Genomic DNA, 20,000 nt, shown 5'->3' on the forward strand with positions numbered 1-20,000 from the left:
GATGTAATGAGTGATTATGTACTGTGTGACATCCTTTTGGCATTTTCCTTAATTTTAACCTTCATTTAGCCAGAATATGAAGTGTTCTGTCAGAGAGTCTTGCTAACATGGTGGCTAGGAGATCATTTCTGACAAAATAAGAGCTCAAAAGTACTTTGACAATTATGTTTAATTGGTATGCACTACCAGATGATTAAACAGTGGCGGTTTTCACCATTTTAACACTGCGAATGCATGATTAAACTTTTAAGGGTTTAATAGCTTTTACGATGTTCTCATACAGTATACCTTCATGTCTTAGCCAAAGGCCATAGGACTGCTCCACATGCTCTATTAGCATTTTGTTAACTATTGATGTAAATGGATATGAAAAGCCAACACAAAGTCTTTTTGTCCATGAATTAAAATCGCTCGAAACTGATTGTACTGTAGTACTGTAGTCACTGGCAGGGCAACTGACAGACACACAAATCATTCATTCATTATTCATCATTCCAAAAATCTGTATAATTTCATTTTTAAATAGCATTTTCACCAAGTAATCACAACAAAAAAAGCCTTGCTAGAGCAAATGAAGCCCAAACAAAATTAGATGGACTGACTTTTGAAGTTTACTAAATGTATAGAAATAGAGCCACACACCACCCACCACAAACACCAGCAACAGCAGCTTCCATGGTCAATGTTTCCTTCTAAGAAAAAGAGAAATACGCACGGTCTGCCACAGAAAGCAGACCAGGCTAACATGACCTGACCCTATTGTTCCCCATACACCTGGGGGTTCAGGGCAATTAAATTATCCCGGGCACCAATCTCCAACCTCCACGCTTCTCCTCCTATAAGCAAACTTGCCTCGCGTCACGGAGGTAGGGGATAGAACCAAGCCAATATCTGAGGTGCACACAGAGGCAAACAACACATTCTGCTAGAGGGTTTAATTCCTCTCACCACAGCTATGTCATTGTGTTTGTTTTTTAGCTTGCAGACCGACGGTTGCCCCCGGGGTCCTGGGGCATCCTCTTTCAGCGGACCCTTTCTAATTTGTTTCTTTGTTCAGACGAACAGTTTGATGTATTGATTGATCTTGGTGTGCGCTTTCTTCATAAATTAATCAATTGATTTGCCTTTTTTGCTTTAATCTTCCACGTGTCTATTTGTTCACCCCTTAATGCCAGCAAGATTAGCCTTTTAAGATTACATGAATCACTGCCTTTGATCTGCTGAATGCAGGATAGGACTGTAAGCCTAAACTGATAAAGTGTCTGTTCGACTGCATGGCAGTGTGCAACACAGCTCCCTATACCTGTACATCTTAATTACAGCTAGGCAGCTATTCCACACTCTTTTGGGTAGCAATGTTCCCACGAATCTGCATAAGTTACCGCCAGAAGCATGGAAAACAGCATGTTATTCTGGAGTGTGATGACTGAAAGATACAGTTAGTGGATATTTTTTTCTGTGCTTACAAATGAGGCTAAAGAAAATATTTTAAAATACCTTAATATTAGATTGCTAAAATCAGAATAAAAAGGAATAGTCATCCTTTTGCTTTTAAGATTTCATCATTTAAGCTAATGAGCAGGATTGTGCACTATACAGTCTACGGTTCGGTTTAGTGTTACGAACAGTATGAAAGTTAAGCCATATTACCTTACAGTACATACTGTACTGTATATCCAAGAACATATAAAATGAAAAAAATATATATTATAGAACTGCCTCCTTTGTTCATTCAATCAATCTTTGTTACACAGAATTCCCTTTAATGACCACTTTTATCAAAATAGACTTCAGTAGTGAAACAAGAAAATCAAGTCACAGTATCGAATGTAACAGAGAATGATACAAGCACAGGCTGTATTATGTAAAACATAAGTACATGATGTAAGGCTCCAACAGAAGTACACAGTGCAGTAGGTGCTTATTAGGATGTCAATTTAGGAACTGATCTTATAGGTTTTCAAGAGCTTCTTAGAAATACTCGTAGAAGGGGGAATACTGTTGTTGTAAGTCGCCAACCACAATTCAGACAGTTCTCCACTGATATTGCTTCACATGGAAATCAATGATGTTCAATGATGGACAATCGAATGTTCAAAGATGGACAGGACATGAGCCTTTTTTCAAAGCCATCAGTTTTTCAAGAGTTTTTCAAGCCATCTCAATGGTTAAATTACTTTTTCTTATTGGCTATCCCTATCCTTAATAGTTTTGTAGTGCTCAAGACCGATCTTTTACATAGTCTTGGTCTTGTATCGTTCTCGACGTCATTTGGTCTCACTCTTGTCTTGGTCTCGGGCATAGCTGTCTTTAAGGATTTGTGCATAATAATGTACTATACTGTATATTATGCCCTTATTCAAAAGGTTTTTTGTGAATAAAATTATTGTATCACCTTATCAAAGTTGAGCTAACTGAAAGAAAGCCCACACAGGAAACATTTAGGTAGCATTTAAAATCTGTGAGCAGATTTTATTGTTTAGCGGCCGGAGAAGTTACTGGGTGGAGACCCAGATGATACAAAAGGCAACCCTATTTAATGATTTCTTTCTCCACAGTTCATGGTGTGAGCTTCTTCTATGCACGTGGGGTCCCTCATGGCCAGATGCTGTCCATTGTCTTGTTGTCCAACGTATGCATTTCATATTTCGTTGTTCAGCAGCCTTGTGACCACACAAATTAGATGCACATGTCTCCAATATTGAGTGTCCCGTGGCCCATTACAGAAAACCTTACACACAAGAATATGTCACTAGGACTTCCCCAACCAGACCATAAGAATGAAATGAGAACATAATATAGAAATAGTAAAAGGCTAAGAAGACTAACATGAAACAAGTAAAGTGATTACACAACTGTGGTCTATATTCAAATGGTTATATTTTCATAATAATGTATACATGTATGTATGTATGCAGTGAATATTTTCACATTTTTACAAGTTATTTATCTCACACTGTCTGCCTCTATGTTTAAAAACCAGTGACTGTATACAAAATACAAAAAAATGAGTATATGGATTCAATGTGAACATACAACTGATTCTGACTCTTTCAATTGGCTGCATCGCTGGTCTGTTTTTGGTCTCGCCTTGTGTTTGATTTTCATCTCTACTTGGTCTCGACTGGTCTGTATTGGTCTTGGCCTTAGTCTTGATACCCTTTGGTCTTGGCAATGCCTTGGTGTCGGACTAAGCTGTCTCAGCTACATGGCTAATCCTTACCCATGAGGTAGACAACGGTCTTGCATATGGCGAAGAGGAAGTTGCTGAGCAGGTTGTAGAGGATGAGGGTGAAGGGCATGTAGAATATGGTCATCATCAGGTCGCTGATAGCAAGAAGGAGATGGTGATGCTTATGGCACTCTGGACACCTTGAGGATTGTTAAAGTACCTCTTCTCTGCTGCAGTATTGTTCTTTGTCACCCTCCTATCGATGATGAGTTTTCCTGAATGCTTGACTGGGAACCATGACAACTGTACTGTAGTAGCTAAATCAACCGTTCAGTTAAGTTCTTCTTGGATGCTATACTGCTGTACAAAGGCAAACAGCAGTAACGATGATCCGAACGTGTTCCATTTTAGAGATATTGCAATGTCAAAATTGCAGTAACTACAATATCCAACCTAATACCAAAACTTCAAAGAACTTTTCCCAGTTTCCATGTCGGCATAGTTGCTGCACTTTGCCTTTGTAGGGCAGTATAGGCAAGTAAAGTAAATCCACTGTCATTCTCTTAGCCATGAGGTAGGCAATCTCCCCGTAAAGTACAGTCAAGTAAGTACAGTATACTGCCATCATGAAGAGCCAGTGAATCAGCATTCAATTGCGCTCTCTCGTTCCCTCACCCATGAGGTAGGCAATGTCCCTGTTAAGTACAGTAGAGTAAGTACATTATACTGCTACCATGACCAGTGAATCAGCTCTCAATTGCTCTCTCTCTCGTTCCCTTACCCATGAGGTAGGCCACGGCCTTGCACATGACGGCGCCGAAGACGAAGTTCCCGAGCAGCTTGGGGATGAGGGAGAAGGGCATGCAGAAGACGGTCATCATCAGGTCGCTGATGGCCAGCGACAGCAGGAAGGAGTTGGTGACGGTGCGCATGCGCTTGTTGACCATCAGCACCACGATGATCAGCAGGTTGCCAAACACGCTGACCAGGAAGATGAGGCTGTAGAGCAGGATCAACAGGTAGTCTATCTCTACGGCGAGGGAGAGGGGAGAGGGACGGAGGACGAGAGAGAGAGAGGAAGAGAGAGAGGGAGGGAAGAAGGAGGGTAGAGAGAGAGATAGGGAGGGAGAGAGGGAAGAAGGAGGGTAGAGAGAGAGGGGGGGAGGGATAGAGGGAAGAAGGAGAAGAGAGAGGGAGGGAGGAAGAGGGAGAGGGAAGAAGGAAAGACAAGAAAGAGAGGGAGAGTAAGAGAGAGAGAGAAGGAAGAAGGAAGGGAGAAAGAGGGAGGGATAGAGAGGGAGAGGGAAGAAGGGAGAGAGGGAGAGGAAAGAAGGGAGAGAGGGAGAGGGAAGAAGGGAGAGGGAGGGAAGAGAGAGGGAAGAAGGAAGGGAGACAGAGGGAGGAAGAAAGAGAGAGAGGAAGTGAGGGAGGGAGAAGGAGAGAGAGAGGAAGCGAGGGAGGGAGAAGGAGAGAGGGAGAGAAAGACAGAAATTGTTAACTGAGTCAAAATCAATCAGATGAAGTCAGTCAGCTTTTACTGTCAGACTCTTTCCATCCGAGTTCCCAGAAGAACTTCCAGTTTGGCTCTGTGAAGGATCCCCTGAAAGTTCTCCGTGGACCCTACAACACGTGTGTAACTTTGCACAAATTCCACTAAGTTGTTCAAACCTTCGACCTGATGTATTGTCTGTCCTGTCATCTTTCATAAATACACATATACAAAACATATACAAAGACCTAATACACATTATTGTACATTGCAGTGGACATCACACACCTGAGTACAGCAATCAGCCTAACAGCTGTTCACATACACACATGCGCTCACACATGCGCTCGCTCACACACACGCACACGCACGCACGCACGCGCACACACACACATACACACAAACGCGCGCGCACACGCACGGACACACACACACACACACATATCTTATATCTTATCTTATCTTATCTTATCTTATCTTATCTTATCTTATCTTATATTGTCTTACTATATCTTACCAAACTGTCCTTTGCTCATCTCATTTCCCTCTGGGGATAAATATTAAAATGAGCCTACAGTCATTATATAGTTGTATTATATGGTTGTGACGTCATCTGTCGAATGCTCCATTCATTTCAACGGGGCTCCCCAACGTTCGGACGTCTGTTATTTTTCGATAACGGACGGGTTGGTCTATAACAGACCGCTGTCAATGGCAACAAGACTTTTCACTGCTAAAGCGACTTTTCAACAAGACTTAATCAGCTGCTGTGATAGACAGCGTTGGCTACCGCTGTCAATGGCAACAAGACGTTCACTGCTAAAGCCACTGGCTTGTATAGCCTACAAGTCAGTGGCTAAAGCGAATGTTTCATATCACTCCGCAGGGGGTCCGGTCTTTTGTCACTCTAATCAGCTGCTGTGATAGACAACACCTGTTGTCCTGGCTACCTAGCTGTTGCCTAGCGGTGTTCCACAACGGCACTGTTTTGTTTTGCGCAGCAACAATCTTAACATTAAATAGGCCTAAAGAAATGTCCCCGCCATGTGTGAATCATTTAAGTATATCCATATAATAAGCGGGTTAACTTTCGGCGAGTCGGTCGCTTTGTGGAATAGCAGCACTTCAGAGAGAACAAGACCCCTCCGCTCCGCGTCGGGGTCTAAAGATTCTCTCTGTCGTGCTGCTATTCCACGGTAGCGACCTTCTCGCCGAACGTTAACCCTTACGTATTTTCAATGTAATATTTGCTGTGCTACATAAACTTAAACTTGTCGATGTCCATCTGCTCTACAGAGTGCCGCCGCTGCAGCAGGGACTGTGTGCTTTCAGACTACCAGCTGCAGGCTGATGGGAAACTTAGTGTGTCATCATAACTCACAAATCCCTCAAGGCCCACCTCATCATCTGAACTGATTTACTCCCTCCCTCCCTCCCTCACTCTCTCTCTCTCTCTCTCTCTCTATCTCTCTCTCTCTCTCTCTCTCTCTCTCTCTCTCTCTCTCTCTCTCTCTCTCTCTCTCTCTCTCTCTCTCTCTCTGTGTGATAGAAGTGGTGGGTTCTAGCGGTGTGTGTGTGTGTTTGTGTGTGGGGGGGTGCGCACACTTGCAGGCGTCCATGTTTTTGAGCATGCGTGGAGTGGATTTCAACATCCAACATAATTAATCTGGAATCTGCTGAAAACACTGTTAATTTCGGCTCACATGATCTGACCACCCGAATATCAGGCGTCTGGCATTTGGAAGCGGCAATAAGGGAAAAGGTTGTCAGTCGGTGGGCTGTCACATCACGAGTCTGCGTGACGGGTGTGCTGAGCCGTAAGAGACACGGAGGTGACGATTTGTCCTCTTCAGCGATCAGTACACAGAGTTGACAGCCAGGGAGGTTAATGAAGGACTTATTAAGCAAACGACTTCATAATTCCCATAAAAGATCTCATATAATCCAGCATGTCATGTGCAGGCAGATGTATCTAATTATTCTGATATCTTCACCGGACGAACTCACTGGACTAACAAGCCCACGCATGCAATTTGTGACAGTAAATTTATCCCCCTCCAGATTGAATTCAGTATATAAATTACTGCCGCGGAACAAAACAATTGGTAACACTTTACTTGACGCCACCGTCATACGTATGACATAACAATGTCATAACGGTGTCATAATAGTGTCATGAACGAGTCATAAACATAATTCGAGTCATAAACATAGCATAATTGACAATGTTTGGCCTGTCTTTGTCATAACCGAATTTCACTTAAAGACAAAGTCATACAATGTTTATGACATTGACATAATGTTAATGACACATTATGACTGCATTATGACAATGTTATGACGCTGTTATGCCATACGTATGACGCCGGCGTCAAGTAAAGTGTTACCAAATAATTCATCTCCCTCCCGATGGAATTCTGTTATATGTATGTGAATACAGAAAGTTACAAACGGTCAAAATAACACAAAGTATGGAATAATATAAATATGTATTATGCATATGTAAAAAAAATGCAATGTTGTCAGACCTCACAAAGTGCAAAGAAAACAGGATGATATTGACTTGACAACGTAATAGTAATGTTTTAACTTCAGACTTCAGATATCAATATTTGGTGGAATAATCCTGGATTCTAATCACAGATTTCATGCACGTTGGTGGCATACTCTCCACCAGTTTTTCACGTTGTTCTTGGATGACTTAACTCAAGTTTCTGAATTTTATTTGATGGCTTGGAACCATCCCTCTTCCTTTTTATCACATTTCAGAAGTTTTCAATGGGACTCATGCCTGGACATTGGGCTTGCCATGATAGGGTCTTGATCTGGTGGTCCTCCATTCTCAAACTAATTGACTAAAATGTGTGGCTTGGACCCATTGTCCAGCTGAAAAAGACAAGAGTTGGGGGACATTGTCAGAGTAGAGGGAAGCCAAGATGTATTCCAAGATAACTTTATTCCAAGATAACTTTGTATTACGCTTCAGTAGCGCACCCCAGATCCATCTGACCAATTTATTTTCCTTTTCTCTGCACATTTCACAGCAGGTGCAAAACACTTTGGTTTGAAGACCTCTCCAGGTATCTCTCTAATCACTGGATGACCAGGTGTTGGATTGGATATTGAATTTGGCCAAGGATTGGTGATGATCTGAGGGTGCTTCAGCAAGGCTCAATTGGGCAGATTCATCTTTGTGAAGGATGTGTGACTGAAGCCACACACAAAAAGTTACCTTGGATCAAAACCTTCTTCCTTCTGTTCTGACAATGCCCCTGAACTCTATTGTTATATCAGCAGGAAAATGTTCCAAGCCACACACTTCTACCAAAGAAAGTAGACATAAGAACGATCTCTCAGGGGGAAATACATTGGCCACGGTGTAGTACGGGGGCGTGGCCTGAGGACAAGAGTGGATGGAAAATTAACTCCCGTGCTCATGGACAGTGGGACACCAATTCAAAATCCAAAAGTAAATCAGGCTATCCATATTAGCCCTGTGTGTGTGTGTGTGTGTGTGTGTGTGTGTCTGTGTGTGTGTGTGTGTGTGTGTGTGTGTGTGTGTGTGTGTGTGTGTGTGTGTGTCTGTGTGTGTGCACGTGTGTGTGCGTGCGTGTGTTTGTGCGTGCATGTGTGTGTGCATGTGAGTGTGTCTCACAGAGGTGACACATCCTATGTCAAGGGATGTCCTCCCCTCCCGGGGTGCCCTTCGTCAACTCATTGTGTGGGCACGGCTCCCCAACCACGTATCCGCAACTATACATCCACGTGCCAACCAGCCAGACGAACACTGCCAGTCCTGCCAGCCCTGTCAGCTCTGCCAACCCGCCATGCCAGCCTGCCAATCTGCCCGCCTCCTGAGAGCAAACGGGGGGCTTTCTGGATAGAGCCACTGATGGACCTGGTGGTCTTGGCAGCCAGTGGCATACTGGGTGGGTTGGAATGGGAGTGAAATGTGATACGGTTTCCAATGCAATTGATGCCTTGAGCAAAACACGCGCAAACCAGCACAAATGCTGCAGATGGACACACTCAGTCATCCACACACACAAACACACAAGCAAGTGCAGACACACACACTGGCACAAACACAGATGCACACACACGCGTTGCGCGCATACACACACGCACGCACGCACGCACGCGCACACACACACACACACACACACACACACAAATATACACACTTCTGGACATCTTCAATGAAGTAAAACTCCTGTGTTAGGTCTGGTACATGTGAAATAATCTGCACTGATGAGCTGCCTGTATTTCAAGGCATCAATTAAAGATAAAAGCAGAGCCCATCATCCTCAGTCAAAGCTCGAATTAAAACTGTGCATCTCAGTTCAAATACATTTTTAAACAGATCTCTGAAAACGTGTAAATCTCACTGATAGAAATCACGTTCAATCCCAGGTTTTTACAGTGCATGCATTGGCTGGTCACACACACACACACACACACACACACACACACACACACACACACACACACACACACACACACACACACACACACACGCACGCACACACACACACAAACACACACACAATGGGACAAATACAATTACCTAAGAGAGCAGAGAGAAAGAAAGAAAGAAAGAAAGAAAGAAAGAAAGAAAGAAAGAAAGAAAGAAAGAAAGAAAGAAAGAAAGAAAGAAAGAAAGAAAGAAAGAAAGAGAGAGAGAGAGAGAGTCTGACTGACTAAGAGAGATAAATGGGAGAGAACGGCAGATAACCCTGTTTCATTGTCTGTAATGAAAAATGCTACATTGTGACTAATGTGCCTGATCAAAGCCAATTCCCTTTTTTCTCTCAACTTGAGCCCATGCTCCCAAAGCATTCACTAATTTCTGTGACCACAATTTCTGCACTGCACTCTTAGGCATTTGTTATGGCAGTTTCATTTTCTTTTATTTTTTGGAAAGGTGAGTAAGTGCGTCTTCCCCAGTCCACCTCTGCCATCTCCTGTCAGCTCTGCTAAATATGTGAGTGTGTGTGTGTGTGTGTGTGTGTGTGTGTGTGTGTGTGTGTGTGTGTGTGTGTGTGTGTGTGTGTGTGTGTGTGTGTGTGTGTGTGGCCCCTTCCTGAAGTGGAAGAATATGCTAGTTGTTAAAAGGGGCAAGTAGTGTTTTTTTCCCCTCCACGTCGCTGCATTGGATTGCAGTGTTTACCGGCATGTAGACTACGTAAACTGCTTCCACCAGGGCTTCAGGGCAAAGTGTTTATGTTCCTCAAGAGGCTTACGTAGCTGTTTGTTTTTCTTCTTCTGATATCAGTCGTAAACTAGTGAGAGCTTAGCATACCTGTAGGCTTACGCTATGTGTTTCTGCTATCATCTGCATTCAAACAACATAAAATGTGTATATCTTTACTTGGCAAAGACTAATGGCATAGAGATAAGTATTATCCTTGTCACTGGGATTATATTTTCACAGCATCATCTGTCTACTGGTTTAGCAAAATAACTTACAAATTGGACAGCATGTCAGGAAGAATTGAACCCCATGACAGAGGTCTTTTTAGAGTGCTTCCCTCGTTGCAACGTCAAGTGCATCTCACACTTTGTCCTATCCATTGCACTGAATGGATGAAGTACTTCCCCGTTGTGTACAAAGGGATTTGAAAGACAATCTTTGAGCCCATCCCCCAAGGCTGGCAAGCAAGACTATGACGTGAAAAGTTCAGTCTGCCACCGCACGGTTCAGAAAGCTGAGGGCTGTGGGTGTTCAAATGAGGCCCGTTGTTCAAACCAGAGCCACGGAATTCAGAGATGTGACAATCGAAATACAGGAAGTCGGTAGTGATATTATTCATGTAAAATTTGTGTAAAAATCAAACATGGAAGTCAATGGATTCGCCCAACTCTTACTTCCTTGGCTCGGGTTCAAACTATCTCTTTCAACCATCGGCGTCGTTAGACCATTTTACCCGGGCACGTGCCCTGGTATGGATCTGCGGTGCCAGGGTAATGGGCACTGATTTTTTTAATTAATTAATTTATTTATACCTTTATTTTTTATTATTTAAGTCTGACTCATCTGGCAATCTACAGAATACATGCTTGCATTTTTTTTCTTAAAATAGGCCAAGACACTTAAGTTAGAATTTAAGTCTGACACAGACGCAGCCTGCCCTACCCTAATCAGAATCCAGTTGCCGCCACGGCCACTAGCTCTCGGAGCATATTGCTGAAATGTTTAATATTTTGTGTGTACGTGTGCGTTGATGACAATGTAAGTACATCATTTCTGTTTGTATTTATGTTGTATTTCATCCGCTGGTGTTTGTTAGATGCTGTTTAGTCTGGTAACCCTGTAACTTTGGTTTTACCGCGAGCTCCATTCATTTCAATGAGGAAATGTCTGTTTCTTAAATGGCTTCCTAAATGCTAATTTCTTGGTTTAAAGTTACATGAGTAGTCCGGTTTGGAAGTGCTTCGATAGTAGTTTCGACCTGTGGTGTTGTTTCCACCGTTTTGTGACTGTTTGAGTCAGTAATTTAGCTTCCAAATATTGCATTGTCACGCTATGGAGACATAAGCTGTTCACGTGAACACTCGTCTTGCTAGACTTTATGGCGGCAAGAACCGCTTCTTCAATTTGTGGTCTTAAAGCGCCACCCTGTGGACACTAAGTGTACTGCACTTGATTTTCCCTGGATTAACCCCTTAAGTGCCTAGTTCTCACTTGTATAATTACTGTATTACTTGCCACTTGCAGTAATTCGTTTTTTCCCCTGCCACATTGATGTTACTGAGGTGCAATTATATTATTATGTATATATTGTAATGTAACTTGATGTGCATATTTGACTACCTAATTATTATGAAACTGTATATTCTGCATATTTTAGTATTGTGTAGAATTTGCCTGTATAGTTTCTAATGACTCTTTCTGTATATGTTTATCTTGCAGAAACCACACATTTATCACACACCTTCTGTAATGTATCCATATCTTTACTACCATACATTGAATATGTATGCAACTGTTCAATGAAGAACACTTTTGATGTCTGGAATCAATAAATCTCTTAATATCACCTAAAGTCGCAGCGGTTCTCTGAGGGGGCGACTAGCCATCAATGTACACGTCCGTCACACATAGCTTGCATATATATAGAAGAATGCCCTGTTTTTGTTATTCAGTTTTTTGGTGTGTCAGGTATGTAGAGTTATGGAAGAAGTAGGACTATGTTGTACTAGTAGGCTAGTAGTTAGCTATTTTATGATATTTTGCTGGCATTGAATTATTTGTTATCTCAATGACCGGAATTAGATAACAGCCTACTGTATTAGTTAGCCTATAATTCCAATTCAACTCAAACAACATTGTTCTTGTAGATGGACATCAGAAAGTTATTCTCTCGGATATCACAGGGATAAAGCAGCAATACATTATCTCTGCCCATTCTTTTAAAAAAAAAATTGCCCAAATTTTTTTCAGCTCGCGCGCTTCGCGCGCTCGCATTTCTTTTTGGTGCCCAATTGTGCCCCTGTATAGTATTGGGTCTACAGACACCCCTGCTTTCAACGCTATGAACAATCAGAGCAGCAATGACCAACTCACCCAAAGAGTCACAAACCTGCCCCGATGATTCAAACATGGGAAAATAATACGAGACTTGTGTTGTGACTGGAGGATGGTTGTGCCATAGCCTGACTCTCGCGAAATGAATGGGACTCGGTCTGGTCTTAGACTCAAACATCTTGGAGTTGGACTTGACTAGTCTGCTCTTGGACTTGTCTTGGACTCTACAAAGGTGGACTTGACAGTCCTGCAAGTCTGACGCCCTATTCACTTCCCATGACTGCCCTAGGCTACTTCTAACCCTTGCATGTGATGACTTTCCAGAACATTCTTCAACTTGGTGTGTTAGTATAGGTCTATAGGCAGTAAACATCTAAATAACAAATAACCAAATAATTGAACATTAGATGATGACATAATAACTAATGGCTGGCTGCAGATTGTGAATCTATCGTGTTGTAATTAACAAGACGAAGGGGCAATCCATCACCTCTTTCAATAGGCTTTTTTTTCAGACGGTAGAAATGAAGAGTAAATAATTAATAAGTCTGCAACGCCTGGGGTGGGGGAAATTGACTGTGTTTGTGGGCTTCTTATGTGGAAATCGATGAGGGGTTTAGTTCCTTGGCTAGATGAATATCAGGGTGATGGTGAGTTTCAATTAGAATGTGTTAAGACTTGGACAATAAATCTAGTGTTAGCAGAGTGGCTAATGGAGACAGGAGGTTGGCAGAGCTGGTGGACATCTAATATTTGCTAAGAGAACATTTGTCATGATTCAAAGAAAAATACAATTCACTAGTGTTGATTTGTCAGCTTTTCGCTTGGGGTATTAATCATAGGCATTACTCAATCTGTAAACTTCATAAAACAACATTTCACTTATATAGGCTATATTTCATTGTGTCCCCTACAGCTTTTATATTTAGTTCACTACACATCATTAATCTGTATACATGTATAATAAAAAAATAAAGTGAAATATAACATAATCTGCACTATAATTTAATACGGAACACACATTCCAGCATTCAATTTGAATTACATTTTTGTGATGTGCCATTTTGAACCCATAGTGATAGAATATACGTATATGCCGGATAGCCCTGCACCACTATGTGTTGCACATTTTAACTGAAATCCTCACAAAGGGTCACAGGATGTTATAATGACCCCTTGCAATCCATTTGCCATCCACATCCACACATGCTGCTTCTCTAAAATGGTTTCACAGAAGACCAATGTGACTCATTTCTATTAATACATGGTATCTTTAAGGGAAAAAAAATAATGAATGCAATGATTAGCCTTCCCAAAAGGGCATCATGTCTTTGGGGAATGTACAACGTCCTTGAAAAAGGCCTAGGACCTATACAAAAGAGAGATTTAGCACAGATCCATACACATGTATGTCTGCAATCTTGAAGAACACCAAGGGCATTTGCAAACAAATGATTTGGTCCATGGTTAAGAAAAGGTGTGGATAGCTCAGTAATCTCCAAGATCTGCTTTGTCTATTTGCAGAATAAGAGAAGAGATGAGTGAATATCCATTACACACCAGCAATACAGATGGATGCATTTGTAGACCTCAATGTGTATTGGGTCATAAGTAACAACTTCAGATGGCCACTACATGCAACAGCTTCCAGGTCTATGAATACATATTACACAGCCAGAATTAATGTTGACATATGATGCGATAGAGAGAGAGAGAGAGAGAGAGAGAGAGAGAGAGAGAGAGAGAGAGAGAGAGAGAGAGAGAGAGAGAGAGAGAGAGAGAGAGAGAGAGAGAGAGAGAGAGAGAGAGAGAGAGAGAGAGAGAGAGAGAGAGAGAGAGAGGGAGGGAGAGAGAGAGAGAGAGAGAATGAATAAGAGAATGAATAAGAGAATGAGAGAGAAAAAAATGTATTTCAAAGCATGATTTCCTAATAAATACCATGCCATAGCCATGTGGATCCAATGGGATAAGGTCTGGCATTTCATTTTGCAGTATGGCTTTAATCTAGCAGCAACCTTGGCTTTCATCATGCAGCTGTGCATGGTCATAGGGAGGGAGAGATGAATATCTGTGGATTGTGGAGGAGGGTAACCACAAGGTCTGAGGACTGTGTCAGAACATGAGAAATACAATACAATCTCTTTGTAGAGAACGGAGGATGACGGATGAGAAAGTCATAGTCCATCTTTTTTCTCATCAGAGCTACATTACTGCTAGATCAACATGACAGTTTGAGGGACCAATTGTCCTTCCCCCTCACCTTGTGCATGTGGGGCATTTTTGTACCTCTTTCATACAAAAACAAAACAAGCCCTGGTTGGTGAGAACTGAAAAGTCAGAACTACTTAGGAATTTCATGTGTATTCCGATTTCTCACAGGGGTAGACAGCAAAATGTGGTAAGTGTGACAATCCGTGCAACATTTTTTCTACGCCCAGCAGGGAGGGACCATGTGACACACTTCATTTACCAGAGAACGGATCATTTAAAGGTGCACTGTGTAATATTTTTGCACAGTGTCTTTCCCGAATTCATGCTGCCCATTCACAAATGTTATACTTTCACAAATATACCACCATCATCAAATTCTAAGACTGGGAAAATTGCAGTTTTTTTCATACATGACAAGGTGGATCTTCAACAATGTCCGTCATTCTGAATGTCCAGAAATAGACATTTTTAGCTGCAAAACTTACTGTACCTTGGTCAACCTAGTAAATAATAATTGTCATTATCATTTCTTTTCCATTTTTCATTTAGTAAATATTCATGAAAAAACTACCAACACAGTCCACCTTTAAACATTTACCGACTTGTGAATATGATTTGATTTGATTAACTGTAAAAGGTTGCATAGTGTCTCTCTCTTTTTTTTAAGATGATCAATTAAAACAGAGATACTCAAGTGCATCCTGAGACTGGTACCCTGATGATATGCCTGCCTGTCCTGCATCAAATGCATGTGTGTAGTGATGATGATGCATCAGAATCAGTCATTAGCCCCAGTGATTGCAGTGCTATTAGCTGCCTGAGCTGCATGACACATCACCAGTATGCTGAATTACTCAGATAAATAGTGACGATTCAGTTAGCGTAAGAAGACAAGGATAGTAGGCTACAGAGATGAGTTTACAATGATCATGTATCACTGAAAGTTTTAAAGCCATCTCAATTGATTGCACTGTAGCATTGATGTTGAACCTACCTACCACAAAAGAATTATACATTTATTTTTCCTTCTGTTCAATTAGGATGTGGAGAATGAAAGATTCCTTAGAACGCAGTGTTTGCGGATGGGAACCAAACTTATTGTTTGCTCATTTTATTCTCTTTATCTAAACCAACATTTACTGGCAGTGTGCTGCTACTCAGCCAACACCAACCAACCGGTCACTGTGGACACCCCTTTGGCTCTCCCTGGGGCCGAGGAGGACAAGGAGGACAAGGAGGAGGAGGAGGAGGGAAGCCCTCGACAGTCTCGTCACCGTGGCTACAGAGAAGATGGAGAGGGGAGACAGAGATGGGGAGTGATTGTCAGGTCCCTGAAGGCCATGATGTGTGTGTGTGTGTGTGTGCGTGCATGCGTATGGTGGTGATGGGCGGAGAGGGAGTGGTGGGGGGGGCAAGGTCTGAGCCTAATGGAGCATGATGGAGACCCCAGCGGCCTTGGCAGGGAGGGAGATGGCCTGTGAATAGCAAATCGATCATCATCTCTTATAGTCTCTCCACCCCCCACCTTTACTCTTAAATGCTGATCCGACAAGCTGAGAAATGGACATCCAGTCAGGCAGCCAGGCAGTGCTCCCTTGCTCACCCGCTCCCAACTCTAGCATGCATATTAGGTTTTGATGATGGCAGCGGAGCAGAGTAGGGGTGGAGGTGGGGGTGTGGGGGTAGCTGTGGGGGAAGTGGGAGTGGGCTGTGGGGGAGGTGGGAGTAAGTGTTTGCTTGGAGAAAATCAATAGGTGTGCAAGGTCATACACAATGTTTCTGCCCATATCTTTATGCTAAACACACCCAGCTGCTGCTGCTGCTGCTGCTGCCATCTTTACAGGGGTTTTAGGCACTTACTACTTAATCTAAACTGATACTAAAGGAGGGAGGAGGAGGAGGGTAGGAGGAGAAGGTGAAGGAGGAAGAGGAGGAGGAGGGGGAAGAGGAGGTGAAGGAGGAGAAGGAGGAGAAGTAGGACGAGGAGGAGGAGGAGGAGGAGGAGGAGGAGAAGAAGGTGGAGGAGTAGGAAAAGGAGGAAGAGGAGGAGGAGGGGGAAGAGAATGAGGAGGAGAAGTAGGAAGAGGAGGAGGAGGGAGAAGAGGAGGTGGAGGAAGAGAAGGATGATGTCCTCATCAGAAAGAGAAAGGAGGAGAAAGGAAGAAGAGAAAGAGGAGGAGAAGGAGGAGAAAGAGGAGAAGGTGGAGGAGGAGGGAGAGGAGGAAGAAGAGGAGGGGTGGAGGAGGAGGAGGAGGGGGAGGGGAGGAAGAACACTTGCTATCAGCATCATGTGTGATTCATGAAGACTAGGGGCAGTGACCTTGGTCTTCCCAGGTCCCTCTCCTGCATCACACCAAGCGTGGAGAACACATGCTGTGGGCTTTGTGGGTGGGCGGGACTACTAGCTTTCGGAGAATGAAATTGGAAAAGCTGACCACCACCAAGCACACATTCACAACGAAGATGGCCCTCAGTACCTTTGAGGAGTACCATCACAAATATGTGATTAGAATTTTGCCCAAATTTTGAGTTCTCATTATGATGTCATAATGTATTTGCGATATTTTTAACACAGATGTCTATAGGAGCTGTAGAGTGTTCCAGTAAAATTCTAGAAGAACCTCTAGAAATTCCTTACTCCTCAAAGGGTTAAGCACATACAGCATATGCTGTATCATGAGTATTGGACAACTAGTGGCTACACTTGTGTGTATTATGCATTTTTTCACTATGTTGACTAAGTATTATTGTAGCTGCATTGGGGCACTGCACGATAGTAAGGCATTTTTCTACTTTGTAACGCTTTGTACTTTGTAGCGATTCGCACCTACTTCAACAATTTGCAATTTATTACAGTTTTTCTCTTGAAACTGAGATGACATTATCCAAATAACATGGACAAATCCACAAAAATAATTTGCGATTTTTCACACACAAAAAAATCGTTTCATTAAATTTCAAATGCTTTGGACAGGCCTCATGTCATTGCAAACTTACAGCTAGTGAACACAATGAGCAATGAGCTCATATTCAACACATTTTCCAATAAGTAGATCTTGCTTATCTAAATTGATGAGTCAATTCTCAGTCTCAATGGCTGTTCTCTTTAAAACATGTTAGCATGATTTCACTACTGAAGTCACCATACTATGCAAACTAGTCAGCACAGTAGTCAACAACATAATATTTTCACAATTTCATTGAAGAGTAAATACATGACAATAATTTGCAGTCGGGTGAAAATGGCAGGATGGTATGTATGCAGATGTGATATTTGGATGTGTGCAGTGTACTATACTGTACGTGTGTAGCATATGCCACTGGACACCTTTGGGATCAATACATTATCTCTCCTCTACGGTACTCTGCTGTAGAATCACCGCCAACAGCAATGCAACTCAAACTAAGTGGCCTTACATCAACGACAAAGTGCTTCAGCGATGCTTTAACACAACCGTGTGAGAGCGGATTAGGCTGCTTGCTTCAAAGAAGCATTGGCATAGTTTGAGGGGGCCAGGGAGGGCATATTTTAAATGTTTTGTTTAATGCTAGTATGAAATTAATATGAAATTGAATCCTATTACATTTTTGTAAGACTTCAAATTTCTATTATATTTTTGCCCTCCTTGATGCAAAAGTCTAACTCTGCTTATGCAAAGAAGGCGGGGAAGCAGTAGACTGAGGGAGAGAGGGGGAGAGGAGAATATGAAGAGAGAAAAAAGTGAAGGAATACAGAGGGATGGAGGTAAACAGGGAGGTATGGAAGGAAGGGATGGGGAGGGAAATAGGGGAGGGTGGTGAATGACATCATGTGGAATGAAGTGAAGTGAAGGTGCAATGCAGCGCTTACACTGGCCCTGTGAATAATGAGTGCACATAGACAGTCTGTTAGCCTGAGGCATGCAAACACGGATGGGTCCAGGATCTGGAGAGCTGTTGCTGTTTAATGGTCATGGGGCTAGGTCAGTGTTTCTCAACAGGGGCTCTAAAGCCCCCCAGGGGACTTAGGGAGGCCTAGGAGGGGCGTTGAGAAGAGTAGAGCTGAGAGGGGGCAGTGCTTATTTGACATTGGGGGGCAGTAGTCTATTTTTTTATACTAAGGGGATAGGCACGCTTATGATAAGGTTCAGGGGGTGCTTGTTCAAAAAAGAGAATGGACAGGAAGGAAGAAACCAGTGCTGGACTGAGAACAAAAAAAATCACCCGGCCATTTTTTGTCTTAAACTTCTCACACATACAAGCGTGTTCACACTGTACCCTGCTTGACTCAGTGCACTCACACTGTCTATACAAATACGGACCAATGAGTCGGTTCCCTAATCTTAATTGTAGTCCAGTCCTTAAAAGAAAAAAAACAACAAAAAACAATATATCTGCCCCTGGGGAGTGCCCACTGCGAAGAGCCCCCTGCGTCCTGGAACGAACAAAGGACCGAACAGAAGAAGGAAGGAGGTAAGAACGAGGGGGAGGTTGTATCCCTCAGTCTGATGCAAGAAGTAAACTGGCAGATGCATGAACTGCAGAAGTTAACACGCGCTCACACAGTGACCTCACCATATGTGCACACTTGTACACACACAAAGTAAAACATGCACAGTGGTGGAGTCCCTCTGTCAAACCCACACATGTTGCCACACACATACAAATTACACCCATGCACGCACGCACACAAGCACACAATCTCTCTATCTCCATCTCTCTCTCTGTCTGTCTGTCTCTCTCTCTCTCTCAGTCTTTGTCTGTCTGTCTGTCTCTCTCTCTCACACACACAAACACACAAACACACGCACGCACGCACGCACGCACGCACGCACGCGCACACACACACAAACACACACACACACACACACACACACACACACACACACACACACACACACACACACACACACACACACACACACACACACACACACACACACAATCCAACAATCCCAACACGTTTCCGTGCTATTTTTAGACCAGGCCTCCCGGACCTTTTCTGGGAGTTTTGTCCAGTTGACTGGGTGTACTCCCATGTATGTCTGATAGTGCCAGGGGATAATGACTTAAAATAACCCAGTACACAGCAGCCCAGCTCTGGGCTGTGCCCCCTTATCTCCTTGCCTTCATGCGCTCATTCATTGGGCCTCAAGTCCCACCAGTGAGACCCACGTCACCATACCCTCATTGGCACAGTAAATATGTAGTGTTAATTGAGTACGTGAAGAGTCACCATTTATTCTAGAATATCCTAATTTGACTCGAGAAGTTCTGAATTAACACTGCATTTTTTATTGACTTAGCTTATGCTGCTTGATGTAGTTTATGCTGCTATACTGTTTATGTCTCTCCGGTTACAGTACATTCTGAGATGTCCATTTTTTTGGGTTGCTGCAATAATCATATGGCCGAGATATGGCTTCCAGGCACACTCTCTGTCATGTCACATTCTGCCGTAATGGGCCGAATGTGGCTGGCCAAGTGTCCAAAGAACTGGATGCTCTCTCACTTCCATTCAGTACAGTGGTGGCATGGCCAACACGTTTAGTCAAGTGGATGGGAGTGTTTTCTCCCCAGAATATGGGCCTTTATGGTCATTCTCACCATCATCATGCCCC

At 42.9% G+C, this 20,000-nt stretch overlaps 1 protein-coding gene across 1 annotated transcript in view; it reads right to left on the reverse strand.

Annotated features, from left to right (window-relative positions):
- The window catches only part of cckbrb (cholecystokinin B receptor b), a 39,276-nt gene that overhangs the window by 17,796 nt on the left and 1,480 nt on the right, over window positions 1-20,000 (reverse strand). The window contains exon 2 of the mRNA XM_063214697.1: window positions 3,954-4,202. Within this exon, the coding sequence (XP_063070767.1) occupies window positions 3,954-4,202 (249 nt within the window). The remainder of the gene's footprint in view (window positions 1-3,953; window positions 4,203-20,000) is intronic.

This window comes from Engraulis encrasicolus, chromosome 13 (assembly GCF_034702125.1).
Source record: "Engraulis encrasicolus isolate BLACKSEA-1 chromosome 13, IST_EnEncr_1.0, whole genome shotgun sequence".
In the NCBI taxonomy this organism is placed as follows: Eukaryota; Metazoa; Chordata; class Actinopteri; order Clupeiformes; family Engraulidae; genus Engraulis; species Engraulis encrasicolus.